The sequence below is a fragment of the Nylanderia fulva genome, unplaced genomic scaffold (assembly GCF_048542155.1).
Source record: "Nylanderia fulva isolate GAGA-0341 unplaced genomic scaffold, ASM4854215v1 Scaffold47, whole genome shotgun sequence".
NCBI classification, from domain to species: Eukaryota; Metazoa; Arthropoda; class Insecta; order Hymenoptera; family Formicidae; genus Nylanderia; species Nylanderia fulva.
The window spans coordinates 985,175-998,353 of record NW_028190554.1 but is presented as its reverse complement, the minus strand read 5'-3'; the positions used below and the strand labels follow the sequence as shown (position 1 = coordinate 998,353).

Here is a 13,179-nt window from a genome sequence, read left to right as displayed (position 1 = left end):
TTTTTTGCATAATTAATTCTGCATATAAAAATACTATATGTAAAGTCATCGAAAAATTATATTATACTTTATAAGATATATTCTTGATGATTCATTCTTTTAAGTCATCCTTTGAAAGGACATCTAATATCTTATAAAATGATTTGACATAAAAGTATATCAGTTTGATAATTCAGTCTAATTATATACTAGAAGGCCAATGTCGTGTTATTTTTATTACATATCGATATAGTCGTAAAATCTTATATTCTATTTCTTGCGATTATAAATTATGCGATAAAATAAAAAATTAATAAATGAAATGACTTCTAATTTTATTAAGGACAAAAAAAATAAAATTTTTTACACTTTTTTCTTTACAGGGGATTCTAGACTTGTATTTATCTGGCCGCAAAAAGCCAGTAAGAGCCGACTGTCGAATATTCTCGCACCTTTGTTGCGAAGTGCCCTGATCGGCCTATTGTTCGTAGATGCTCTTCATCTGTGGCCCGGAGAATTTTTACCCACGTCGCTACCATCAAATATGCTAATCTCCTTACCGCCTGTCAAGTGCAACGTTATCGAACCACGTTGGTTCGATAATAACTGAGTTGCTACCGATTACGTCATTCTTTATTACAAACACTTATATATTCTCTAATCACGATTTTGTCACGATTTTTCATGAAATATATACAATGTTTTCAATAAAACATTAATCAATATAATATTATTTCATTGCGTAAACTTGTTTGATTTCTTAAATTGATTTATATGGCGGGAAAGAAATTTAACAACAAGGAAACTCCAGATAGGAAGTTTAACGAAAAACGAGTCCGTTGTCGCAATGTATATTTAGACTATAATTCGACATCATCCAGCAAAAACAGTTTCATACTGACAATAAGAGATACCGGACTTCATCATCATAACGAAAGGATGAATTAAAATCAGTGGTATGTACTTATTTCATAATTTAGCCATACTATCAGATTTTACAACTATACTTACATATAATATTGCAACAACACGAAGAGACATTTACTTTCTCATATAATTAGACTTATAATCATTAAATGGAAATTATATAATTGTATTCTTACATATCTTCTTTCATACGTAATGCTTTTTTGCATCCTAATGCTTTTTTGCATCCTAATGCTTTTTTTGTCCATTTGTTTTGCAATGATTTGCAATTTTTCCTTTCTTTATCAATTATACAAATATTTTTCTCACACTGTTATCCAAAAATGTTTATACGGAAATTGCGTGTTTCGATGAATTTAGTTATATACATGGACATGTATATAATAATTTGTAATTTCTACATATATTTTAATGTATATATTAAACTGGAAGATTAATTACCGGCTGTAAAAAATTCAATTTTTCTTACGAGAATAAACCAAGGATAAAATAATTATAAAGTATAATTAACCGGTTTAGCAGGAAACATTCATGATTAAAAAGATACATAAGGATATGAGATCGTAATAATAAAAATATGTACATTATGTTCTTATATAATATATGGTATATATACGCGAAATGGTAGAGATTACTTCACATTGTCTAATATAATAAGATGGAATTCACTATGGTATGTATGTATGTATATTTATTATTGTATCTTCTAAACATGAGCATTTTTATTATTATATGTACATATAAACGGTGTTTATATAGGTACTATATGTGTATGTATATGTGTCGGTCTATCTCGTGCATCGTTATAAAAGTCAGTTCACGATACAATCTTTTTGCAAAACGTCGAGACATTTCTCGCAAGAAGAACTCAGATAAGATAATTAAATGATTCAGTCTCATTTGTTACATTGTGTTAGTATTTATATTTTGCAAACTCGAGTAATGCAAAACGAATAAGAAATTTGCAGTCATTTCGCAATTAAATTTTGAATTAAGAATAAGTATGTAGATTTTATAGAACTTTTTGTTTTAATAAAGATTTTTCTTTTTTGAGAAAGAAAATAATTTATTCTTTTTCTTTTTTTCTCAGCCATATCTTATATCGTATTTAATTATATATTATATTTATATATAAATAATAAAATCTAATAAAAAATAAAATATGATAAAATTGTGATATAGTGTGTATATATATGTATATAATTAGTGGTGAAGTAGTGATAATATATATGTATAGTGTTAATTAGCTTGGTGAAATGTTGTTTTAATATTAAATATAACTTCTCGATAAATCGAAATCTTGCATTTTTCTTCGTGTAGTTAAAATTGTAGTTAAAACTTTTTGCGTTAATTTTACTATCTCCGATTATCTTAATCGACCGATTAAATTTAAGAATTGCCAAATGCAAATCACAGATCTTATTATAAATTTAGATAAAGTCGATCAGTTTTAAATTGGCAATTTTTAAATTTAATCATCTGATTAAGTTAATCTGAAAAAGTTAAGAGACAGTAAAAATGGCCCTTTTACTTTGTATTTTTTCAAAGCACAAAGTAATTTGCGTAAAGTTAAAATGTGATTTAATAAAAAATTTGAAGTATGAAGGAATATATTTTACGATGAAATTATTGTTCCTTTTCTCGATTTTTTAAACCGTATTATATTAAGTATAGCAAGTAATTTTTTGAGAACAGAATTAATTGTTTTTTAAAATTTTGCAATTCATAATTTTCCGAAATTCATCGTTTTAATTTTAAACAGTAATAATGAAAATAATGTGATGACATTATTGTGCAAATATGTTTGACCAAAGATTAAAAATTCAATATTAGTTCATTTTGTAAACGCTTATTGAAGTGCAAGTTTTATATTAATTTATGCATTTATTTTTGATAACTCAAACTATATTTAATATATTCACAGGCTATACAAAAATGGACGTAATTTCTTTGACATTGTGTGCTGTGATCGTTGTTTTAATAATCCCTATAATTACATCGATAGTGTATCATCAATATGTTCTTCGACGAAAATTGAAAAATATTCCTCAATGTGGTAGATTTCCTTTTGGCGTGGCATTTGAAATGATAAAGCTGACAGAATACGGTAAACAATTTTGTGAATATGACATTGCTATTATATTTTGACAAATATCATATTTTATATACTTATAGCAAAAAAATTTAAATAAAAATTCATTACTTTAAATTTATGTTATTTCTTATATTTTAAAACAGTATAATAATGAATAAATGTTTGTGCCACAGAACGCGTACAATGGTTTGTACAACGTATGCTACATTTTAAAGAAGGAATTTTCATACATTGGATTGGCATGCAACCATTGATTAATCTCTATAAACCTGAATTTTTAGAGGTAAGAATGAAAAGAATTGAAAGAATCTTACTAATAAAAAGTATCGGTTATATATATATATATATATATATATATATATATATATATATATATTAAACCAAATTTTTATAAACTTATTATTAAACATTATTTTATTATTATTAAAAAATGTAAATATTAAAAAAATTCTCAATGTAATTACACGAAGAGAAAGAATTTTGTTTTAGTTATATACAATTTGCATATATATGAGAAAAACGACTAAATTTTGCTATTATATAACTACAAATAATATATTATTAATTAATAATATATAATTAATTTATATTTCTATAAATAAATTTATTTGTAGAAATATAAAAAAATTTGCTGTTAAAGTAAAATAGTTATATTCTATTCATATTAAATTTAATTCCTATTATTCTTAATTATACTTCTTGCGATTTGTTTTGATAATTTTAGACTAGAAATAAGTAATTTATTATTTTAGCAAATTAATTTTGTGTTTGTATGTTGCGCCAGTAAAATTATTTTTAGCAAGGAAGATTATATTCCGAACAAATATTTTCACTGTTTATATAATAATCGATCTAAATTTGTTATGAAATATGAACTATTTGCCGAGTCTGTAATCTTTTTTCTACTTATTGACAAAAAAGTTCAAGCGATGAACTTATATTATATGCAGATAAACAGTAATTCAGATATGTTGAAGCTCTCTATAATAAAAAGAAGATATTATTCAGATTAAACGGTAATATTTGTGTCTATTATATTTTATTTGCGTTATCAGAAAAAAACGGAATGGCCAAATTTCACTTTCCAAGTAAATTTGGTGATCTAATTAATTATGGATTTCATCTTTAGAATATAAAATGTTCCGTATAAACGATGCACCAGAAATAAAACAAAAAAAAATTAGTTGAAAATATAGATTTTTGTGTACAAAGTTCTATTTTCGAAAAAACTGAAAATTTAGAAAAAATATATTATATAGTAAATATGATAAATTATTACACGCATGGTTGTATTATATTTTTAAATTCATTTTTACAGATTATTTTGCCCAGCACTGTAAATATCGAGAAAGGCCAACCCTATGAAATGCTTCATTCTTGGTTAGGCAAAGGACTTCTCACTTCTACAGGTAATTAAACTCTTTCACACTGAAAAAAATGTGTTGGATTAACAAAAATTCTGTTCGGAAATGGACGAAACGGAATTCTGGTTGAATCTACCAGAATTCCTTTTAATGCAACAAATATCTTGTTTGCACAAACAAACTGATTTGTTGTACAAACAAGATGCTTGTTGTATTAAAAGGAATTCTGGTAGATTCAACCAGTAATTCCGTTTCATCCATTTTATTCGAACAGAATTTTTGTTAATCCAACAAAATTTTTTTTCCAGTGTCATGTCGCTATTTATTGTATTAAAGATGAAAACTAATTGATTTTACATTTGCTATTAAATTCATGGTATCAGTAATAAAATATCATATAAATTGGAGCGCTAAAACATTATTTTTTTAAAAATAAGTTATTTGTCAAACTCTTCTTACCTACCTTGCAAATATTCAATAGTAACAAAAACAAAATTAAAATGCAATAAAAAAGAGAGATATATAGGAACAATAATGCTTTTGAGAATTTTATTTATATTGTTTATGCGCACTTAAATATGCGCTCATATATTTTTTATGATATGTTTAGTACTATATAAATATATTTATCGCTGATTAATATTTTGATTATTTCAGGAAAACAATGGTTCCATGATAGAAAACTCATAGGACCAACGTTCCATTTTAGTATATTAGACCAATTTGCCATTGTGATGTCTGAAAAAGCAGAGATCCTGACAAAATGTCTCGAAAGGGAAATAGCAAAGAATCCAGAAAAAGCTATCAATATTTTTCCATTTACTAACAATGTTGCTCTCGATGTTATATGTGGTAATAAATATATATATTATTAATAATAATAATATATAATATCTTTTGGATAAAAAAAGTATATATAATTAACACATTATATTTTATGCTGCAGCAACAAACTGTGTCAATTATAATACGGATCATAAAAAGATTTGTCAAGAGTACTAAATTTAAATTTTGCTGAATTGCGGGACAAGTTCTTTCGTTATGATAATAAATTGAATGCTTATATAACTTATTATGTTATCAAAGCAATGCGGTTAAAATATTTGCTGAAAAAATAAATTATTTTATGTTAACATTCATGCTTTTACAATCAAATTTAACCAACACATAAGGTCTTTCTTTCTGTCGCGAAAATAAGTTTTATAAAAAAAATAATTGATTATTTATTGTATTGAATGCCATTCATTCTCATGAAACAAAGTTTATTAAATATGTAGTGGCAATATAATGGTTTTGCTGCAGCAGCAAAATTCTTTCTTGTATGTGAAATCAGTAATCACGGATTATAAAATATCAGTATAATTTTGATGAGCTTGATTTCCGATGTTGTATATGTAAACTGACACGAAAAAGTGAATCTTATATCACGTTTTGTTTAGTTGCGAATATAAGGCTTATTTTCTCTACATAATAAATCAAATAAGAACAAATTTGATAAATTAATCTCTGTGTATAATAAAATTAATTATTCGGCTCTATATTATTTATGAAAATTATAAGTATCAATTTTTTTTCTAGAATTTATAAACAGAATAACATATTTTGATCAGAGAGTTATTAAATTATTATTTTGCAGAAACGGCAATGGGTGTGGACGTACGTGCTCAAGAAGTTGAAACCAAATATACCAAAACAATACTTAGGTGTGAAAAAATATGAGTTATATTATTTTATTAGTAATAGAATATATAGTTAATATATATATATATATATATATATATATATATATATATATATATAGTATCGATTAAGATATTTTAAGAATTAACAGTAAATTTTGTGTGATTAATTAATTAAGATAACAGTATAAATACGTTATTATATTGGTTTAATGTTTTTATTGTATTTTAGAGGCGCCCGATTAATACTCGAGCGATTATTTCGACCGTGGTATTGGCCAGATTGGTTGTACAACTTAGTGCCTTCAGGAAAGGAATATAAATCAGGGCTTAACACGATACATGAATTCACGAGAGAAGTACGCGTAAAAAATCGCTAATTATATATTATGTATAAGAAATTAAAAATTTTCTTAAATCATTCATGCTATTACTATTTGGATGAATTCGACAAGTTTACAACAAATAAATGATAAATTTCAGGTGATAAATAAGAAAAAGATTGCACGACAATCGCGAAATAGTACTGTCAAATCGGAAAAAGAGGATGATGAACTAGATATAGGTGATTATATTAAATTATTGTTATACGTATGTGTTTTGATTGTATGAATATTTTTTTAAATTATTCTTGTAAAATTGATTGCGTTAGGTAAACGGAAAAGGAAAGCTTTTCTGGATTTGTTACTAGATCAAAACGAGAAGGACGAAGTTCCATTAACCGATGATGAGTTAAGGGCACAAGTTGATACATTCATGTTCGAGGTAAGAGAAAAAAATCTTTGAAATTTAACGCAAAACTCTCTCTTATCAAATTTAGTAATAATGTAGTTATAAAGGAGTATTTAGTATATAAAATAGAGTAAGAATATGATAATGAATTTAGGGTCACGACACAACTGCGGTTGCGTTAACCTGGACCCTCTTTCTCTTGGGCAATAATCTCGAGCATCAAGAAAAAGTTCATGAAGAACTCGAGGAAGTTTTCAAAGATTCCGAGACACCAGCCAGCGTAAAGGAGCTGGCGCAATTAAAATATCTCGATAGGATCATAAAAGAATCGCTCAGATTATATCCAAGCGTACCTTCGATCACAAGAAAATTAGCGGAAGACGTAAAAATAGGTATGACAAGACTTTATTTTTATACTAAAAAAATTTGTTAATTTGACTAATTGTCAACTAAATATTATTTTGTTAATTGAACATATAAAAATATTTAAATAAAAAATTTAACATATTCAATCTAACACAAAATGTATATTTGATTTAAATACTAATATACATTCAATAACAAAATAGTAATTTAGTTGTACAGTTTAATCAAATTACCAAAATTTTTTAAGTGTATTAATAAAAAGATAAAAGAGATCTCAACAATAAAATCTACATTAATATTGTATATAAGTTTGCAAAATTTTTAATTGATATTTTCACTTAAATTCTCTTTAGAGAAATATCTTTCTCTTATTTATTATTAAAGACTAAACAAATGTGATTGAACAAAAGACCAAGTAAGTAATTTATAAAACTTACTTTAGATTATTATTTTTATTTATATTACTATTTATATTTTTAGATCATTAAAAATGTATATTAAAAAAAGTTGATCAATACACTAAAAAAAATATTCGAATAAGTATTTATTTCAATACTGAAGCACAAATAAATCATTTATTTGAAATAAATAATATTGATTTGATGTGAAAAATATTTATTTGATATAAGAAAATCCTTTTCACAACAAATAAATATTTATTTATTTCAAATAAATGATTTATTAGGCAGTATATTTAAATAAATATTTATTAATTTAATCATTTTTTCAGTGTATAAAATTTTATATAGCAGAATATAATCGATATGTAGTCTATATAATCTATAACAATCTATTTTACTTTTTTAGGTGATTATACGTTTCCGAAAGGTGTTACAGTCGTATTAGGAATCGCATTAATGCATTTAAATCCGGAAGTTTGGCCAGATCCAAAAAAGTTTGATCCAGATCGCTTCCTTCCAGAAAATTCAAAACATAGGAATCCATATGCCTACATTCCGTTTAGCGCTGGACCAAGAAATTGTATTGGTCAAAGATTTGCTTTACTCGAAGAAAAAACGATATTAACAGCTATTCTAAGAAAGTGGAGAATAAAAAGTGTAAAAAAGCCGGATGCAGTTCAAAGTGAAGCCACTCTTACTTTTCGACCAAGCGAAGATATACTCATTCATTTCACGCCAAAGAAATAATTTATTTATTAGCAAATATTTATTTTTCTTTATCATACGTACCCATACAGCACAGATTATTGCAAATATATTGCAGCAACGTTGCAATGTTGCAAGTTGCAATGCAACATTATAAAGACATTGCAGAGATATAAGTGCACAAAATTCCAGCACACTTGTAGCAACATGACATTAATATTTCGGAAATATTGCATGTAATCCAAATTCTATAATTTATATATTGTAATATATATGAATTAACTACAACGTATTTTCATTAATGATTTATTTACATTTATATACCTGTATATGCAACATTAGTTTATGGTTGCAATAACAATACATTATTGCAAACTCATAACATATTGCAATATTGTTGTAATATTTTGTTGCAATCTTCCAAAAAGCGGACATTTTAACATTGCTGCAATTCAACAGCAATGATGTAGCAACATTTTGAGTGAATTTGCAATATTGCAATATTGCGGTGAAAGATTGTTGTAATGTTTTTGCAATCTTTCGGTGCTGTATGGGTAATAATTTTTATCTATATCTATATATATATATAAAGAAATTTATCACTAGTAAGTTTGTGATTACACCAATTAATCACTTATTTCGAGTAGTTAAATTACTATGATATACAGTGATTAATTGGCTACCACCAATTAATCACTAACATACTAATGATAAATTTCCATAAGATTATATGCTTTATTAATTTAAATTAAAAGAATATGAATAAATAATTTGTAAACATATTGACAAATAAATTATGAAAATAATTGTGTTTTAATCGCAAAATAATAATATATATATAAGAAAGAAAGCAGATTAAAATTGAATATAATATTTATAAATTTAATAGACATTTAAATTGAATATTTTCTCCTTCTTTGGAAAATTTCTACTTGTAATAATTTATATATTATATCTATAAATGCATTTTTGAAAAGAAAGATTTCATCTGCACAAATTCGAAATTCTTCTCAAAGATTATTCATATATATTTAATTAGGAAGAATTTAAAAAAATCAGAATTGAGAAATTAAGGAAGTCTGGTTAACATATATATATATAATTCTCTAGATTTCAATATGCGTATACACAAAATCATATATTATGTATATATATATATATATATATATATATATATATATATATATACCCAGTAAGCAAGAAATATTTAATCAACATTTTATAATGTTGATTTTATATAAATTTTCTAAACGTTATGATATAATGTTTTTTATATATATATAAATATATGTTTAAAATATTATTAATAAATATTCTAAAAAAATATTTTAATTAACTGATGTTTTATAAATGTTTTAAAAATATTATTTAATAACATATATATATATTGCTCAAAATATTAATAAAATATTTTAAAAACGTTAATTTCAACATTACCGAAACCTCTAAATCGATGTCAAAGTTTGTTCATGTAATGATATGTTGCATACAATGTTAAAAACTATATACTTGCCAACAAAAATAACACGTTGTAGCAATGATTTTTTGCTTACTGGGTATCAAAGTAATTATTTAATATATATTTAATTTATTTCTTTCTGATAAATAATATAAGGTGCAATATATAATATATATATATATATATATATATATATATAATATCTTATTAAAAATTTCAAACTTTTTTCTGTAAATTGTAAACTGTCCAAATTTAAGTTTGAGTACTTATATTTTAGATCTAACAGATTTTCCAAAAAATATATACAGGGTTTGTCCGGAAAGTAATGCGTCGCATTTTTTTAAAAAAGAATTTATTGATCGCATAGGTAAAACAACTTAAAATTGTTCGAAGTATGACCCTTCTGCGTCAATACATTTTTGCCAACGCGATTTCCATGCGTCATAAGATTTCTGGAACTCCTTGACTGGGATGCTGTTCAGGGAGGCCGTCGAAGTAGCTTGTACGTTGTCAACCGACTCGAGCTGTTGTCCTTTGAGCTCCCTTTTCAGCCGAGGAAATAAAAAAAAGTCCGCCGGGGCCAAGTCGGGACTGTAGGGCGGCTGCGGCACCGTTGCCACACCGATCCGGGTCAGGTAGGCCGTAATAACAAAGGCGGTGTGAGCCGGCGCGTTGTCGTGATGGAGTTTCCATGAAGCGCGGATCTCCTTTCGGACGCGGGCGAACCTGTGATTCAGTCTCTGAAGCACTTCCTTGCGAACATTCATTCGACGGTCTGAATTCAATAATTGGCGCACACGAGTCACATTGTCGTCCGTTCGCGATGTTGACGGGCGTCCTGCGCGGGCCTCGTCGGCGACCTCCTTCCGACCTTCTCTAAACATCTTGTGCCATCTGTTTGACTGCGATTTGGAAAGGCAATCGTCCCCGAAAACTTTCTTGAGCATTTCAAAAGTTTCCAGCGGCGTCTTGTCCAGCTTCACGCAAAACTTTATCGCATAGCGTTGCTCTATCGTTCTCTCCATCACAAGTTCGACGCGACCACTAAGCAGAGGTTCACAGAATAAGCCGTCCTAACCCTCCAAGCGCATGGAAACAATTGAGCGACCTACCGTTGGAAAGCTAAGGGTACCCCCCTTCCTCCCCAACCGGTCCCATCGCTCTGCGATGTATAGTCGCGTCACAAAAAAATGCGACGCATTACTTTCCGGACAAACCCTGTATACATACAATATTGAATAAATTTTATAAAGCAAAATATTTTGTCGTATAATAAATTTTAATCATATTGTATTATTTGTTATGTATATAGGAAAGTATAATTTTCCTTATAAAATATTGGAATTGTTTGTCGCATATATTATTACATATATATATATTTAAAAAAAGTATATTTTTTTACAACTTTATATATCATACTATTATTTTATTATATATAATAACAGTAATATTCTTGTATTTATATATTTTTTCTTTTTAATCATAAAAATTTAATCTTGTCTAGATATAAATTAATACAATTGTCGCTCGTATATTGAAAACAAAGTGATAAATATAAGGCCAACTTATCGAGCTGAATATTCGAGATGTTCAGTCAACTACCATTTATTACATGTATAAATTATAAAACTACAGTCATTATATTAAAACTAACGCAAATTACAATCATTCTATAAACGTTTCGACCGCACGCGGTCTTCTTCAGTATAATTATTGAAATATAAATTCTTACAATTCACATAATATCGAAATTTAATTATAGTTATTCAGAATCAAGAGTTTTTGAGCAATTAACGCGTGTTTCAATCCGTCCTGTCCAACAATGTTCGCCTCGATATGATCCCTGATTTTGTTCAGATCTCGGATAGTTTCATCGTTAATATGCGAGAAATTAACCCGTTCCGTAGGCGCTGCAATTAATAAAAAATTACCGATCAACGTATGTCCAAATTATAATATGTATCCCCTACAACCGGTAGTATGCTTACCTATCATCGTTCTTCTTGACAATTTTGCTACTTATTAACAGTTATTAAGGATGACACATAACAAACCAACAATACAGAAAGACAGCTCATTTTAAACTCTACTTGATCGGAGAGCGTGCGTGTTTATATATGATCTAATATCTATGTTTTACTCGTTAATGTCCTATTTGTCCTATTATTATTTCTTGTTCGCTAATATATCCAAAATATCAAAATACGACTCGCTAAGTAACTCAGTATCTTTGTTTAAATTTAGTCCATTTTTTTGTTCCTTGATATGTAGCATCTCAGAAATGAGTCTTTTATAATAATTATTTTCGTTGTCCATGATCTTAACATTGTCCCAATTAAAAGTATGATGTTCATTTATTATGTGTTCAGAAATTACTGAATGTTTCGTTGAGTCCAACCTAATATTATTTTTATGTTCTTTTATTCGCGTCTGCAATTGCCTCTTTGTTTGGCCTACATAAGATGCATTACAATTATTGTAATTTGCGTTAGTTTTAATATAATGACTGTAGTTTTATAATTTATACATGTAATAAATGGTAGTTGACTGAACATCTCGAATATTCAGCTCGATAAGTTGGCCTTATATTTATCACTTTGTTGTCTAGATATTTTTACATCCAAAGGATGTATTTTTTTTATTTCAGAGATAAATATGTGAGTGAAAGAAATATGCTGTCGGATTTCAATGAGAAAGAGGATGTATAATCAGTTCCAAATCAACAATATTGCAAAGACGTTAACAATAAGTTCAGAAGATATTTCACTCACGATATATAAGGAAGTGGAGAAAAAGCACAGGATAATATAAATGAAGAATCTGAAGCTATTGCAGTATATAAACAGTGTTTTGCAAGAGATAATTTAAGCAAATATAGACAAATCAATCTTATAACAAAATCATTTGTAATTTATACAGAGAGTAATATATATATTTAAGGACATATATATATATAAATCATATTATCTGCATATTATAATCAATAAATAAAAATGATATTTAATAATCGACAATTATATTATGACAATAACATACATATATAGATGTACATTTATCTGGATGATATTCTCAAACAAAATTATATAGTAATTATTAATGTAGCAGTATTTAATTGTACATATTATATGTACATATATAAATATAAATGTATATGCATGTGTGTGTAAAAATTGAAGATGAGAAATGAATAAAGATAATATTACTAAATATCTAATTAATCGCCTTTAAAATATTAATATTTATTACAATATTAAATATATAAAGGAAATGTATCACATTCTATATATATCCTGGGAAAATATTTTTTATATATAATTATATATAAATAATCGTATAATTACACATACAATCGTAAAATTATATATAAAATATGTCTATTTTTATACAAAATTAAATAAATTTATATATAAATTATAAGAATTCATATATACATATATTTATATATATATGAAGAAGTACTTATTTATTATAT

General features: G+C 26.4%; 1 protein-coding gene across 6 annotated transcripts; it reads left to right on the top strand.

Moving 5' to 3' along the window:
- The first annotated feature begins 734 nt into the window (after positions 1–734).
- Positions 735–9,054, top strand: LOC114942222 (cytochrome P450 4C1-like). Of its 6 annotated transcripts, none has more exons than XM_085486732.1 (11): positions 735–935; positions 2,831–3,013; positions 3,175–3,284; positions 4,320–4,410; positions 5,023–5,217; positions 6,002–6,068; positions 6,277–6,403; positions 6,528–6,609; positions 6,697–6,809; positions 6,931–7,168; positions 7,950–9,054. In XM_085486732.1, exons 2-11 carry the CDS (start codon positions 2,842–2,844, stop codon positions 8,288–8,290), a joined length of 1,536 nt encoding a protein of 511 aa, XP_085342858.1. In that variant the 5' UTR covers positions 735–935; positions 2,831–2,841; the 3' UTR covers positions 8,291–9,054. The 6 variants fall into 6 exon arrangements, with proteins under 6 accessions (XP_085342858.1, XP_085342857.1, XP_085342859.1 ...); XM_085486731.1 differs by lacking the exon at positions 735–935 and adding an exon at positions 1,541–1,579; XM_085486733.1 differs by lacking the exon at positions 735–935 and adding an exon at positions 1,563–1,587.
- Positions 9,055–13,179: the final 4,125 nt, after the last annotated feature.

Excerpts from the sequence above, each read along its gene's own strand:
- LOC114942222 (XM_085486728.1), top strand. Across the intron at positions 6,810-6,930 it reads TTGATACATTCATGTTCGAG|GGTCACGACACAACTGCGGT; the intron begins GTAAGAGAAAAA and ends TAATGAATTTAG. Across the intron at positions 7,169-7,949 it reads AGCGGAAGACGTAAAAATAG|GTGATTATACGTTTCCGAAA; the intron begins GTATGACAAGAC and ends TTACTTTTTTAG.